The sequence below is a fragment of the Tachysurus fulvidraco genome, chromosome 20, assembly GCF_022655615.1.
Source record: "Tachysurus fulvidraco isolate hzauxx_2018 chromosome 20, HZAU_PFXX_2.0, whole genome shotgun sequence".
In the NCBI taxonomy this organism is placed as follows: Eukaryota; Metazoa; Chordata; class Actinopteri; order Siluriformes; family Bagridae; genus Tachysurus; species Tachysurus fulvidraco.
The window spans coordinates 15,373,648-15,389,425 of NC_062537.1; the positions used below are offsets into that span (position 1 = coordinate 15,373,648).

Consider the following 15,778-nt stretch of genomic DNA (forward strand, 5'->3'; position numbering starts at 1 on the left):
AATTGGTTCAGTTGCCTGAAAATGAACCCAAGGAGGTATGGGTAAAATGACGTCAGAGCTGCAAAGCTCTCCATAGCGCCTCCTCGGCTTTGCATCGTAAAATGTAAATACGATCGGCAGCTGAGCCGGGAGGATGTCTGTTGTCATGGAAATAAAAAGCAATTATGTGCCACTTCCAACATTCACATCTGACTTTCCAGTGATGGGATGAAATTGGTCGGGCGAAGCCGGGGCTGTCACTCAAGCTAATGAGAGCAATTCCCCGAGCCCCGATCCATTGGCTTTCTGCAGCACGCCAACAGGTTTAATGGATAATGGTCCATCCGGCTACCCTGCCTTTGATACTAAGCTGACGACAGCGCAATTAATATCAAAGCAAGTAGAAACACCTTTCCAATTATCACAGAAAAAATGGCAATGGCATCTCCTGGAACTTCGTTATCAGATAAGTTTTAATTAACTATTTTCGACTGGTTAATAGCGATTCCATGATATTTAAAGGAAGAATTTCCTCTAATTATAAATCACTACATGTCTTGTTATTAGGCTGTGAGTAAACAAAGGAAGTGAACCTGACTAGATCTCTTATGGTCACAGCACTTTCTGCTTCACAAACATATTAAAGTGAACACTTTATGGTAGATGCTCTTCCCTAACTTTGCTGTGAGCTGTAACACAGAACAATGCTTACCAATACACAAACCTTTAATATTATGACTTCCAGAATTCCCCAACAATATAACAGGAAGTAGTAGAGTAGAACCAAAGCTGAGGTGCATTGTTCACCAGTTTCTACTGCTTTCAGGCCATCGGAACAACCTAAACAGGGCAAACTGAAAAATAACCCCAATGTCCCTTCAACCTGCTTTATCATATTGCAAGTACTGACTGTATTAAATATTAATAATCATATGAAACAGCCTACACACACACACACACACACACACACACACACACACACACAATTTCAACATGGTTATTATTTTCTTTTTACAAAGCAGATTTGGTTGCCAGTCTCAGACAAAATAAATCAAAACCCATCTGATCCTCTTTCTCTAATCAAAGTCTAAACATTAATGCAAATCATGACCGTCTATGTTTTTAGCAACTTAGCAAACTAGCTAGTTTAAAAAAGCTGGCAGAGATTACAATAAATTTGTAATTCAGTAAGATATTAAAAAAAAAAATAATAATTTTTCTGTCCTTAATTTTCCTTCCTACATATTCAAATAACAAATTATACTTGTTTTTTCTCCAGGATCATGCTGTTACTGAAAAATCACCTATGACAAGCTGTTACCACGTTAAACTTGTTCATTTCTTTTTACATATCGTCTTATACCGATTTCTGCACACGACGTTGTAATTTTTATTTGTTGTGGAACACGAGATCACTTACTGTTAGTTATAGCAGCTCTAAATTCTGTCATGTTATCTTTAGTTAAGCACAAAACCTCATTCAAGCTTGTTACCCAAGAAACTGCTAAACTCATTAGCACTTATTTGGAAGACATTCCTAAGATCTGGAGACTCATTCCAATATATATATATACTGTATCAGTGTCTGCATTAATTCTTTGTTAAATGAGAATTTTTAAATTCATTTATTATTGCTTGTAGCATCAGCTGCTGTTCCAGAAAACTAATAGAAACGAATCAACACTTTCTGACCAATAATAAAAGCATATTGTGAAAAAGCTTTAGGTGGTATAGATCCTTTAACCAAACGGGTGATAGATTTTCAAGTGCAACGAATCCCCAGCGGAGTCTACTGGACTTATAGCTTATCGACAGGCGGCTGTTTCCATTGAAAGGCCTTGAGCTCAGATGCTACTCTACTTATTGATTTAAATATGAATGACAACAAACCTGTCCTGGCCTTTCCACAGCTGTCTGCATCACACTTTACTTGAAAAAGGTCAATACATTTATTGTCTTAAACATTCTATAGGTTTAAGACAATCAATTATACAACTGAACACAAAAAACAACAACATTTAAATGTACCACTATTTTATTAGAGTTCATAGAGTATAACATAAATAATGGTATTTTTAAATATTACAGCAACATACTATAAGTGAACTGTTATATTAATTAATTAGTGCAGTCGGGTGTCGGAATCCCTGTGTACTTCATTTATTCGAATGTGCCTCATTAACATGTTTAATGACCTACAGCATTCACCGCTTTTACTTTATTAAGTCTTAGTTAAGGTAAGCAGCCTCAAATTCCCAGTCAGATTGCAGTGAGCGGTCAATTAAGAGCCGGTGGGAAAAGAAGGAAAGAGCTACAGTACTATAAACTACCCACCACAACTGCCCCTGCCCCTGCCACACCGTTCCCAGATGTAGATATGGATAAAAAAAGGAAATCAAAGTTTTTAGAGTACAAACAATAATATCTTTTTAAAATTTGATCTACATTTAATTTTTTTTTCTGTAAATATATATTTTCACCAATGTAATGCTGCCATATCTATCTATCTATCGATCTATCGATCTATCTATCTATCTATCTATCTATCTATCTATCTAGCTAGCTAGCTAGCTAGCTAGCTAGCTAGTTACGTGCTAGCTAGCTGGTAATAAATAAACTTTGACATAAGCAAAACTAAGAAAAATATTTAGGAAAAAACCCAAACTGTTGAAAACCTCAGTGAAGAAAAGTTGAAGTCAATATTCCTATCAAATTTAGAAATCCCATTTTTAGTGTTGATTTGACTTTTTAATCAAAGTTACGTGATGAGAAGATTCTGTATTGTTCAGAACTTCATTCTGATTTTATATTTAATACCTCACAACACACTTTTAACCATTTTCTTACTTGCAATGAAGGAAAATTTCTTAAACTAAACCCATAATTTCATCAATTCAAAGTAAGCCTTTGTACCTTTGAACCTTTGCACTTGATAATAATCCTACAGTCTGAGACAAGATCATAAGCATTTACAACATAAAAGTACTGCAGTTAGTCAGCAGGTGTGTTTGTCTGTTTGCTATCGTGGAATTAATATCAAGTCAAGAGTTGCCAAGTCTCAGCCAAACTACATGTCATTGTTCGCACCGTAATCTCTATCTCCCTCTTCAGATCTCTGCAAAATAAATCCTACACTAGAAATGCTTCCGTACATCATAGACTACATCATAGACACAATGCTTTTATGTACTTATTTTGTCTTTGTTTGGGAAAATTTCCTTTGCAATATCACAAGATCTTGTCGGCTGCGGGGTATTTTGTAACCAGCCAAATTTGGTGTAAAAACCATTCGTGGTCATTTGATGCTACACTGAAAATTCCACAAAATGAGCATCGGGCAACGTGATTCCATCCCCAACAAACATCTATTAGAGCATGTTGTACTTTTCAATTTGGATCACTAGGCAGAATTAGAACTCAATGGAGCTAAAATTTTGGTTGGTTGGTTACTTAAAAGATGTAATTATTATGTAAACAGAATTTAAAACCTATAGATCGGTAACTGTGGGCTTTAAGAAGATTTGTTGATTGGATGATCATAAGGGTGAGAAAGAACCGTATGAAGAAAGAGACTATATATATATCTAATATTTCCACTGCATTCTCTTAAAAATCACATCACGAGGTGCAGCAAGGTGCCCTTAGTTGTGTTATTTATGCTCCACCCTTGTCAACAATATAGAAGAATAATACTTTCCCGATTCTTTATAAAGCAGAATGCAATGGCATGGTGTTTATGCAGTAGTTTGGAATTCATTGGGATGGTAGGAAGAGTAGACCGATGAAGAATAAAGAGGGAGACGCAAAGAGACAGCATGGAATTGCCTGCATGTTTACAGCGCCAGCCACAAACAGAGGTTTGTTCACAGCAGAATAAAAGCTTTTTCGGGTAAATCGGCTGTATAACAAGATGTTAAAAAAAGGTTTGAGTGTCAGCATATAAATGAGACAGAAGGACTGATCAGCGTGATGAGAGATAATGATGAATAATAAGCACTTGCCATGGCCAGTGTTGAAAAACCCCAATGGTTGATTACAGCATGATAGAATTACATGTTAGGCTGAGAAATTGTTTGACAAAGTATGTGCTATAACCAGAAAATTGTTACTGGACACCGAAATAACACAAAAAACGTACTAGTGTTTTTGTCCATGTAATAAAGGATGGAGGAGGGTAGGGCGTGGTGAAGGAGTCGGCTTTCATGAGCTTGATGTCAGAGCAGACTGGCCCCTTTTTTGCCTCTAATTTCCTTTGCCATGCTAATGGTACTGCAATGCTGGGGACTATTGATTAATCTAAGTGCCGGCTGGAGGAGGAGAGTGACTTTTGGCAGAAGCACAAGAGCCCATTAAAACCAGGGCAATGGAGACAGAGGAGGAGACGGGCCATGCAGTACTACTGTGGCGAAGAGGAGAGAACAACAACAGAGAAAAAGCTCAGGAACCAAATTGGAATGCAAGAAAAGGCCACACAGATAAAAGCGACTCCTGATGACCCTTGAATTCTTTCATGGTGTGAAGGCGTGCAGAGATGATGAGTCGAGTGTGGGAGAAAAACGACGACTAGAGGAGCGCTTTTGATGCGGTTCCCATTAAGGATGAGCCACTGCTTCAGAGCAGATCTCCTCAACGAACTAATTAGTTCACTGAAAAGTCTCTGTGTGTATGCAAGTCTTATGTAAGTGTGTGTGTGTGTGTGTGTGTGTGTGTGTGAGTGTGTTTGTCAGAACAGAAGGGCAAAGGGAACACACCCTGGACCCACAGTCTTTGCATTCTGACAAGATTGATAAATTAGTTGGGGAATACTACACAAGGCTAGGGGGACTAGCTTTAGCAATAGCATTTCAGTCCACCATTCTTTTCTCTGACTGAATAAAATGGCAGGCTTTTGGATGGACCGAGCCACTGAGTAACAAAAAAGAGAAGAGAGTTGGTTAACTTTCACACTTTAGACTCGTCCATATTTACAGGTACACATGGTACAGCTGATCATTCATGCCCTGAATACACAAATCCATGTACAGGCAAGCCATGCATACACACACACACACACACACACACACACACACACACACACACACACACACACGGAGCAATTCCCAATGCCCACTGCATTATGACTCACTGCCATCAGTGCCAAAATGGATGGGGACTGAAAAGTGATATCATGGCTATGAGCTTTCTAATGGCTAATGCTAACTATGAAACATGGTCAGATAGTCAATAAATTTTTGCGAGTGTATTGATATCTGAGTCTCTGCATCTACACACTCTCTAGGTGCAAAAAAAGCAACATAAATATAACATTATTGAACATTTTACCAGTTATTTGAACAGATATAGCTACTCATAAACTATCGTTTGTGAACACGTCATGCCTGGGCCACAATACAATACATACAACTGGAAGCTTTTTGTTCTGGATCATCCTTCAGTTAGTAGAATCAATTCCCCACTTATATCAGAAGAGTAAAAAAAAAAGAAGAGAAAAAAGAAAAACAACAGTTCTTTTTTTCCTGCTTAACCATTAGTAAATATTTCATGGATATAAATAAGTCTTGAATCAATTTGAAGTGGTTATGTTTCTTCTCGCACTGGCTTCGCGTATGCACTTCTGACTAGAGCCACGGACATTTGTCTAGTCATCTTTAATCATTATTTTTACCTTTTTTGTCAAGCCATGTTGACATTTCACAAAACAGTCCAGATCTCTCAACAGTAGATCTGCTAGAGAAGCCTCAGTGGTTCAGATGCTCGACAGCCAAAAAAATAAAAGAATAAACTATAGTTATGCTACAGAAGCCAAAGTATACCAATCCCACATCATATATTTGGAAGGAATCACTACAGTGTGACCCCAGCCTTATCTAGTTAGCTAGCTAGCTTAGTTAGTTTTTCGTATACAAAGTATTAACAAAAAAAATAAACAACAACAACAACAACAACAACAAAACGTTGATATATCCTGAATAGCTGCTGCAAATATATCCTCCCACAATTTTCTAAAACCGGTGGTGGACTTGTGATGATGATTATTATGGACGTCCATAAATTATTCAAAGTCCACATGCTTCCTGCAACTCTCCCAGCGCCATATCTTACTACATACTGGCGTCAGATGCAGCCTTTAAAAACCTCAACCATCAGTGTAATTTGTTAAAAATAACCCCAGTAGACTTAAACACTGATCAGTCACACAGCCATGATCACCTGTAATCGGATACACCTTAGGGAGCTGAACTAAGAAGCTCTGTGTCCTTTAAGCCAAAATTTGCTTTTCTGCACCGGCTGGGTCATTTCTCATTTAGGCGAGTGGCAGCACTGCTGCTTGTTAAGTCCCGACTTTAACGGCATCATTTCTGGAAATGAAAAGGAGAGGAAAGAGAAATGGCCTGGCTGTGTTCGCCTTTCGCACCCTCCTCCTGTCTCCTCGCTCTGTCCGTCTTCTGTCCTGCTGTTTTTATTGGACAGGAAAGCAAAGCGTGAAACACATGTGGCCATTTCACTGCCGTCTCAGGCCTTTTCCTTCTCTCAGCACTCTCAATCTATCACTTACCTCACCAACCTCTCCTTTTCTCTTGAGGAGAGAAGGTAATGCTTAGCACGCTTTTTATTAAAATAACTCAAACAGCATAAACAGCGTTTTGCTATTAATTTCTTCTATTTAGACATTAATAGCGGGCGATCCAAAAAAGCAACAATAAAACCATCGGATCTGTCGATATGGAAATAAGTCTTCCATTGAAGCGTAAAGATCAAGCTGCGGTCAGCCAGTGAACTTTCCGAGATGCCATGGTTATCTTTTAAAGCCCCGTGCGACATGTTGGAGCATGTCAAGGCTCTCTGGCTGCAGATTTCTCCTCATTCCTGTCTCCAGACAATCAATGGCAATCGAGCCTGAACAGGGATCTATTGAATTTCCCACTGCAGCCATTCTTCTCAACAATATGGCAAAAATCACACTTCCACTCAACCATTATATAAATGCCAATGCTGAGAATGCATGAGGTAGTTATACTGTACTCTGTTACACCTCACTGATGGTCTGAGTACTATAGCGGGTACAAAGAAATCGGCTTGTAGATAAATCACAGATAAAACACGTTCCTACTAGATGTAGTCGATACGGCGGTTGAGGTTTTCTTTATAGAATTGAATGCACAAAGGTACAATGTTTTATCAGCTCTATAATCTTACAATGATTGTCTTCTCTCAATCTTCTGGGAGCCTAAAACACGTTCAACTCACAGTTGTACATTTATGGCCCTGTCGTAACCACACGTTTCCAATTAATTTAACTGCAGGTGCTGAATAATTCATAGTATGCTCTGAATAATATTGAATAACTAAAGTTGAATGAGGGTCAAGGCCTTTTCATATCCTGCACAATATTGACTATGTTTGAGTGGAAAGCTGCACAGTTTATATCTATAACCTTACCAGTAATTTATTGACCCTTAGCAGTTTTTGTTCTTATATACTTTTAAGCTCGTCTTTTATTAACGTCTTTTGAATTAATAAGAATGCGGGATTTGTGTGAGCTCATGATCTCGTATTGTTCCTTCCTATTAAATCTCTCTGGAACATAAATATTTCAGCTGCTATGATGTTAATCCTCTACATCCTTTTCTCCTCTTTGCTGCTACTCTGACAGGATGACTTCGAATGGGTCATAAGCAAATAATCAACTTTTCTATGACTTCTAATGATGCTTAAATGCATACCTTGATATACATATGTGCCTGCAAATCAATTTAAAAACAAACAAAATTCAGCTTGACCAATGACTAGACATTAAATAAGGGTTAAATCAAAACAAGAAATTCTGATCTAATAGCCTACAGTATTGATAGCCTAGTGGTTAAGGTGTTAAGGTGTTCATCTACCAGTTGATAGGTTGTGTGAAGCTACCCTAGCTTGGCCCCTGAGCAAGGCCCTTAACCCTCAAGTAAATTCTTCTGGATAAGTGTGTCTGCTAAATGTAATGTAAATCCACTGCACTGCTTTTGTCCAGATATTTTCACTTTCTAACATGAACACGAGTACCTCCGCAAGGCCCGAGTCGTCCATCAGTCAGTGACGTCTGACTCAGAGAAATGCATGGTTTCCCACAGTCTGACCTGCCTCTTTCACCTCTCCAAAGCCCTCTTACAGTGATACAGTAAATGCTATCATATGCGAGACGCAGCTGAGACGTGGGCCCCTACAGCCCCAACATTACAGACGAAGTAAAGTAAGGGGAAAAGAGTATTCACTTTCTTGTAGCTAAAAACAGTCCTTTTTTGGCTCAGACTCGCAAAAGTCAATACTTAAAGAAGTCTCTGGGTGAATTATGGGAAGTTTTAAGAATCATTTGAGGTCATGTGTAGTTGATTTGATGTAAAAAACAAACAAACAAACAAACAAACAAAAAAAACATATAGTCACTATAAAACTTTGTAGATTGTAGGTGACTTGTGTGTGATTAAGTGGACTTAGGATTACAAAGTCTGTTAAAAGTATGTAAAAACAATACAGGTGGAGAAGAAAATAGAAAGTACTTTAAAAACATTAAGGAAAATGGCACCAATGGCCAGAATTGCATTTACAACTGTACAGCATGTGCTTCTTCTTCTTCTTCTTCTTCTTCTTCTTCTTCTTCTTCTTCTTCTTCTTCTTCTTCTTCTTCTTTTTAATATGTTAATACGCACAGACTTTAACCCAACGTTTATATTAACTTGTATAATCTCTGACCCTAGCAACACTCCAATATCAGGAAATACATGCATGTTGTAAAGGTTCAGTACACAAAGTTTCACAGAAATGTTCAGATGTTCTGAACCTGACTTGCACAGCTAGTGAAAGACTTTTGTTTGAAATGTTCTTATCTAGAAATGTCTTCTGAACCAAAATGTAAAGTAGACTCATAATAAAATATTTATTTGAACACAATACCAGGCAGAAAACAAAATAAAGCAGGTTTGGTCTGTAAATCGAAATTTTTGTCATTAAAAATCATGTAAAAACAATTTCTTTTTTGTGATTTTTTTTTTATATTTTTATATACAATAATTGTATTTCTAATTATATATAAAATACTTATTTACTGTATGTATATATATATATATATATATATATATATATATATATATATATATATATATATATACATACACATACGTATGTGTATATATATATATATACTGTAAATAAGTATTTTACATCTTACAAATAAAAAAAAAACAATTTTTAAAATTGTACTTTTTAAAAAAAAAGTATCTTTCTAATATAGACACAATAAGGAGCTTGAGCTATCTATGAAGTTTAAGAAAAACCTCTTGGTTAAAATTCTTTATGGCTGGTTGAGGATTTGTAGTGTTATTGTTCATTCATTCATCCATTCATTCATTTTCTACCGCTTATCCGAACTTCTCGGGTCACGGGGAGCCTGTGCCTCAGGCGTCATCGGGCATCGAGGCAGGATACACCCTGGACGGAGTGCCAACCCATCGCAGGGCACACACACACACTCTCACACACTACAGACAATTTTCCAAAGATGCCACTCAACATACCATGCATGTGTTTGGACCGGGGGAGGAAACCGGAGTACCCGGAGGAAACCCCCGAGGCACGGGGAGAACATGCAAACTCCACACACACGAGGCGGAGGCGGGAATCGAACCTCCAACCCTGGAGGTGTGAGGCAAACGTGCTAACCACTAAGCCACCGTGACCCCCCTAGTGTTATTGTTAATTCTAATTATTATTAAAAATGAGAAGAAGAAAAAAAAAACAGTTATAAAAACTGCACCTTCGCATTATAAGTGTTTGCAATATGTTGACTATAATGTGGATAAATTGTTGTGCATAAAATCATTCTTTCCAGCAAAAAGACAGCAGTAAATCTGATTAATTAAATCTGGTGTTTCCTTGAATATTTATATAACTGTGCATCAAAAACTGAAGTGTTTATGGAGCAATTATATTATGAAGCAATTCGAAATTACATAAATATGAATTACATTATAAAGCCGTACTGTACTGGGATCAGTGAACACTAGTTAGCACAGTATTATGTTCTTTAGGACACATCATTAGATTCGATGTACACTATATCGCCAAAGGCTTGACCATCACACACATGTGTGGGTCTTTCTCAAACTGGTGCTACAGCATTGGAAGTACACAATTAGGAAGTCTTTGTATGGTATAGCTTTACAGGAAGTATATATATATATATATATATATATATATATATATATATATATATATATATATATATATATATATATATTCTTGTCATTCTTTTCTTCTCAGCTTGTTAAAAAGATGGTGTCAGAACACAGGGTCAGCCAGGGTACTGTACAGCACCATTTGAGCAGAGGGAGATAAAGAGCCCAACAGTGGTCGACCTTCCAATCAACAATCCAGTGCCTTAACAGTTTGACTCACCACTACCAGATTTGTATTCACAGGAACTAAGAAGTCCAAACATGTTCCAGAATAATAAATTGAGTCCCATTTGCACAAAGCAAGCTCTATGAACAGAAGCCAAGGTTGTAGTGGAGCAACTTGAGTGCCCTAAACTCAACCACACTTTGGGTTGAATTGAAACACCAACTTCACACCAGGCCTTTTTCCAAAACATCACAGTGCACAAGCTTGTGTGTGAATGGACAAAAATCCCCATAGTCATGATCCAAAATCTTCTGATGCCTGGAGGATGAAACTGAATATTAAAGCCCACAGTGTTGGAATGGAATAGTCAATGGGATAGTCAATACTTTAGGCGTTCCGCTACTTTCGCCCGTACAGTATGCCAAACAAAGAAACAAAAAAAATTTAAATAGACGTTTTTCTTTAATAATTGTACCAATATGTTATCACAATAATCAGTCTCTTGTAAGATATCTCCTTCGCTCTTTTAAAAGCAATTACGGTATTGATTAAATGCTTTTCTACATTTTTGACAGAACTACGGGTCGGATTTTCATGAATAACAGATAAATATCGAAGGCTGAGTGACTAGCATGATAACACTGAAAAGAAAATCCACGAGGAGTAGAAAACTTGTACAGGAAAGCCTACAGCCTCAAAGCAAAAAAAAAACAAAAAAAAAACATTTTTCAGATGTTTCAGGCTGTGTTTCAAATTGGAAAATCAGCGGTTATGGAGAACGTATTCATCAGTGCCTTCCACAGAGAAAACCTGCGAGATTATCAACAATGCAGGTGCAAGATTTGATAACCCTTCATACTCTACTGTAATCCTTCCAATTTCAGACTTGTTTACTGTCAATTCTGAAAAAGCCACCTGTGGGATCCACTGAGTAAAATGTAGAATGCTCCCATCATGCTTTGTAACTTTTCTGATTATTTTTTTTTACACTTTTTCACTACTTTTACCACTTTCTTTCTTCACCATAGCTGGCATCATTTACCACAAAGACACTACATGCATATTTTTCCATATTTTGCCCACCTTCCCACTTTACTGTACAGCAAATTACATGTTATTTCCTTGTTATTCCACTTTAATTCTATTTTTATTCTATTATTTTTATTTCATATTATTTTACTTTTAAATATGATCTAAATTTTTATACACAGGCATTTATTAACATGTCATACTATGAAAGACTATCTACATGAAATACAATTTGAATATGAATAATGTTAAATCCCAGCAATCCCAGTGAGATGGCAGTAGTGGGAAACTCTGATTGGGCTTTCACTGCAGTCTTGTAAGACTGCCAGGCTCTGAATGTTCTGCTACCTTTGACTAAAGTTTGAATAGGCCAAGATTACAGTCTCTAAGACACTGTTCAAGATATGAAGTAAGGCATCTTATGATATAAATGTAAAATATGACCATGTGAGCAATAAATAATAAACTGTAGATTAACAGTCAGATAATAAATATTGGTAATGGTAAATTTGGTAAATCTCTCTCTCTCTCTCTCTCTCTCTCTCTCTCTCTCTCTCTCTCTCTCTCTCTCTCTCTCTCTCTCTCTTATATATATCTTTACTTTAGATCATTTCTCTTTATCTCTCCAGCTACTATTTTTTATGGTGATGAGTCTGGTTTCTTTTTAAAGATATATACAATATATTAAGTCAGATAAAAATGGAGTCTGTTAATATAGATGAAATACAACTAGATAGATAAATTGTGAAGACAAAAAGAAATGAATTCTTACTGTGATTATCAGCATCATTATTCCCTGTCTTTTAAAACGTAAGCTGTTGTCATCTAACCAGAGTGTGTAAGTGTTCCTCTATGTTTTGATGATTCACCTTCATGTCATCATCAAATTGATTAAAATGTGATCTACCTTCATTGTGTGTGGAGATCCGTCTCAGCTAGTAGCCTTCCAGGCATCTTAAGGCCAACTAAATGCATTTACCTCTGGATGTGTTATTTATTTTATTCAAGTAATTTTTCTGAAAGCCTAGACAAGACTCAAAAGTAAATAAAACATCCCTGTGTTGTTTAGGTGACCACATCAAAAATCAGAATAAAATGCGCTTACATGCTGCCACTGGTCTCTGATCAGCGGACGATAACGCAGGAAGTACTTCAGAGGGAATGATTCGATATCTGGCCATGTGGACGGGCCGTTCCAGGTCACCTCAAGCCTGCGTGCGTTGTAAGTAATGGGTCTGGCCACCACCTTCTCTGGAGGATCTGGTTTCACTGTAAATCAACAAGAACATTATAAGAGCTCGTGTCTACAGACGTTCTGGGGTTTTATGCAAACAAACAGCATCAAAAAAAAAAACATTATAAAAGGGGAAATATGAACAAGTCAAGACGTCTAAGTGTCCCTCTTCCTGCTGAGCAGAAAATCTGTTTGACATAATACACACATTTGATGGCATCCGCATTGCAACAGAGAGAAAAGTCTTTAGGCCAAAAACATCTCTGAATGCATGCAGTTCTTTTTGGGTTGCCCCATTGAGCTTAAGTTTATGAGAAATGGGCAAAATGCAACAGCGTGGTCATTCTCTTCCTCCCTCCCCGTCGTGGCTGAGGTTCACAGTGTTTGCTCTGCGGTTTAGCTTCACACACAGACACACAACGAGGACAAAGAGATGCCCTGAACTATGGGGGTAAGCTCCATCCAAACCTCCTCCTTCTCCTGTGTCTTAACTATTCACCATACACACAGTTGGCTTAGATTTATATTCAGAGTCCTGACCTGGCATGGCTGAAACAGTCTTTTACAACTCAGAAACACTGTGCGGATATTGTTTAAACCGATTCTGGGACAAACACACGGCTAGCCTTCTTTCAGCCTCTTTCAGGCTTTTATGGAAGGAGGGCAGGCGCTGCTGCCCCATACAAAAAAAAAAAAACGAACAAATGCATGAGTAACTTAACACGAGGGACATGGTTGTATAATGTAACATTAAGGCAACAAATCAAAGTGTTCTTTCTTTTTTTATTTTCCCTGATAAATATATACACTGTTTTGTATAATCCTGGAACATTTTCTTTAGCTCAACGTATGTTAGTAGCTGCTTGCTAACTCTTGCTAACTCCTCGTTCAGCGTTTTCTATTTAATAATGAAATTGTCATTTAAACAGCACAAAAAGTAAAAGGACGAGTAATGTAAGTGTTCAGAGCAGTAACAGTGAGTGTGCCTGTCAAAAGTGAGCTGTTAGGTGCACATGACTCATGTGGAAACTGTAGTACCGATTGAAAAAGTCTCGGTGCTCAGTGCTCGCTAAACCGAAGTGCTCTCCATCATTTGTGTTGTTTCTCTGTGTATGAATACCTTAGTGTGAGTACAGTTCATGGCAATCGTGCACTCATTTTGGAGGCTGATACTGTTGTGCACGTTCCGATCAGCCATCCTCACAATTTCCATGGGGAAAAAGATAGAATTTAAATAGAACATCCCATGTAATATATCCCAGAATATCAGGGTACTTATTTTGTAGAGTTCTGTAGCAGATAACACAGTTTTCATTGATTTCTGGCATTAATTATGAAACATACAGATCCTGTCATTTAACTTTTTTTTTTAAATGTTTAAGGTATTTGGCAGATGCCTTTATCCGGAGCAACTTACATTATATCTCATTTTATACAACTGAGGGTTATTGAGGGTTAAGGGCCTTGCTCAGGGCCCCTCAAACTCACAACCTTCTGATTGGTAGTCCAACACCTTAACCACTATGCATGTGGTATGTGGTAGCCTAGTGGTTAAGGTGTTATTCTACCAATCAGAAGGTTGTGAGTTTGATCCCAGGTCCACCAAGCTGCCACCGTTGGGCCCCTGAGCAAGGCCCTTAACCCTTGATTGCTCAGTTAATAAAAATTAAATGATTTAAGTTGCTCTGGATTAGAGTGTCTGCTAAATGCTCTAAATGTAAACCACTAGGCTAATCCCACACCATAGGCCATTAGCATGACATAGGGTTAAGTCACATAGCATCACATTATATTGACACCAGTACAGGCATCAACATGTCTCTAATGTAAACAGTGAATCAGGAATACTTTTATTTCCCAGAACCATTAGACCTGTATGTAAACATACTGCAATTTTTTTTCTCTCAGTCACCGATCATCCTGTTTCACTAATACTGTACCATGTGCAGGTTCATGAACGTGTTACTAACAGTTAACGAAACATACACTAATCATAACGATGTTTTTGAATCAAATCAAATTTGCTGTGCCCTCGGTTTAATACGGGGTCCTTTCTTGCCTCAATAAATCATCGTTTTCACTAGGAGGCAAATATTTCTGCAGTTAATCCAGTAATCCAGATGGCATTAGCATTTTTATTACTATCAAGTATGCATGCAGTCATGCATGTAAACACTTCATTTAGTTCCTGGGAGCCTATGCTGTTTTTTCCCCCATCCTTATTGGATTTCTTTCTCTCCTTCTAGAGACCAGATATTCCCTTCATTCCCAGAGCAGACTCACAGCATGGCGTCTCTCGGCTCGATGAGGAGAACATGTCGGTAGTCCTGAGATATCTCAGTGTCTGACAATATGAGCCAGATGTTTTGGACACTTCCATTCTTTTGCCCCCACTAAATGATTACAGGGCTATTCTCAGGCCGAGCATGAAACGCAGGCTTAGATGCCAAACATGATTTGAGTAATTGACATGAATGGCTGTAGACAGCAACGGTCTTCCACCAGCTGCCTGGCAAAAAGAGGGTTATGTTTAAACGTGTACAGTTTATGTTGATGTTTATAGGCTAAGTGTATTCGTTTGGTCAAACCCACACAGCACTTCGACCATCAAAACACTTTTACGGTCCATAAAATGTCTAATTTTAGGTATTTTTAGTACTTCATAAACCCATTGCAGATACTTTCATTGCTTCTTGCTTTACATGTGTGTAATTTGAAAGCAGGCTTAAGAGAAGGTTTGGAGAAGGAGTGCTATAGGAACCACGAAAACAGTGAAGGTACAGAGATAAATTAAGTGAAATTAAACTTTATATTTAATATATTTATAAAATGTATATATTTATATACATACTGTATATACATGTGGTGGAAACGTAGAATAGAAATGTTAACAGTCTTCACACAGAAAATCACACTGCACGTGAAAAGATGAGTTAAAAACAAATGTATCATGTATAAAGTGAGTGTAAGTGAGAATAAAGGCAGTACCCATGTTGGACTCCTCGAAGCTGATTGCCGTGGATGCTCTCCCGAGCTCGTTGATTGCTGTGACGTTGACTTGGTAAGGATAACTAGAGAAGAGCTCAGGAAACTTCACATGGCATCTGTTCTTATGGATGTCGTCCCTCTTCACTTCTAGAGACTTCTGGTTGTGTC

General features: G+C 37.7%; 1 protein-coding gene across 2 annotated transcripts in view; it reads right to left on the reverse strand.

The window, feature by feature from the left end:
• Nucleotides 1-15,778, reverse strand: part of cntfr (ciliary neurotrophic factor receptor) — a 182,168-nt gene that overhangs the window by 20,929 nt on the left and 145,461 nt on the right. For both annotated transcript variants that reach the window (XM_027140971.2, XM_027140972.2), the window contains 2 exons: nucleotides 15,611-15,777; nucleotides 12,494-12,657 (listed from right to left, as the gene is read on the reverse strand). In XM_027140971.2, coding sequence (XP_026996772.1) covers nucleotides 12,494-12,657; nucleotides 15,611-15,777 — 331 coding nt within the window. The remainder of the gene's footprint in view (nucleotides 1-12,493; nucleotides 12,658-15,610; nucleotide 15,778) is intronic.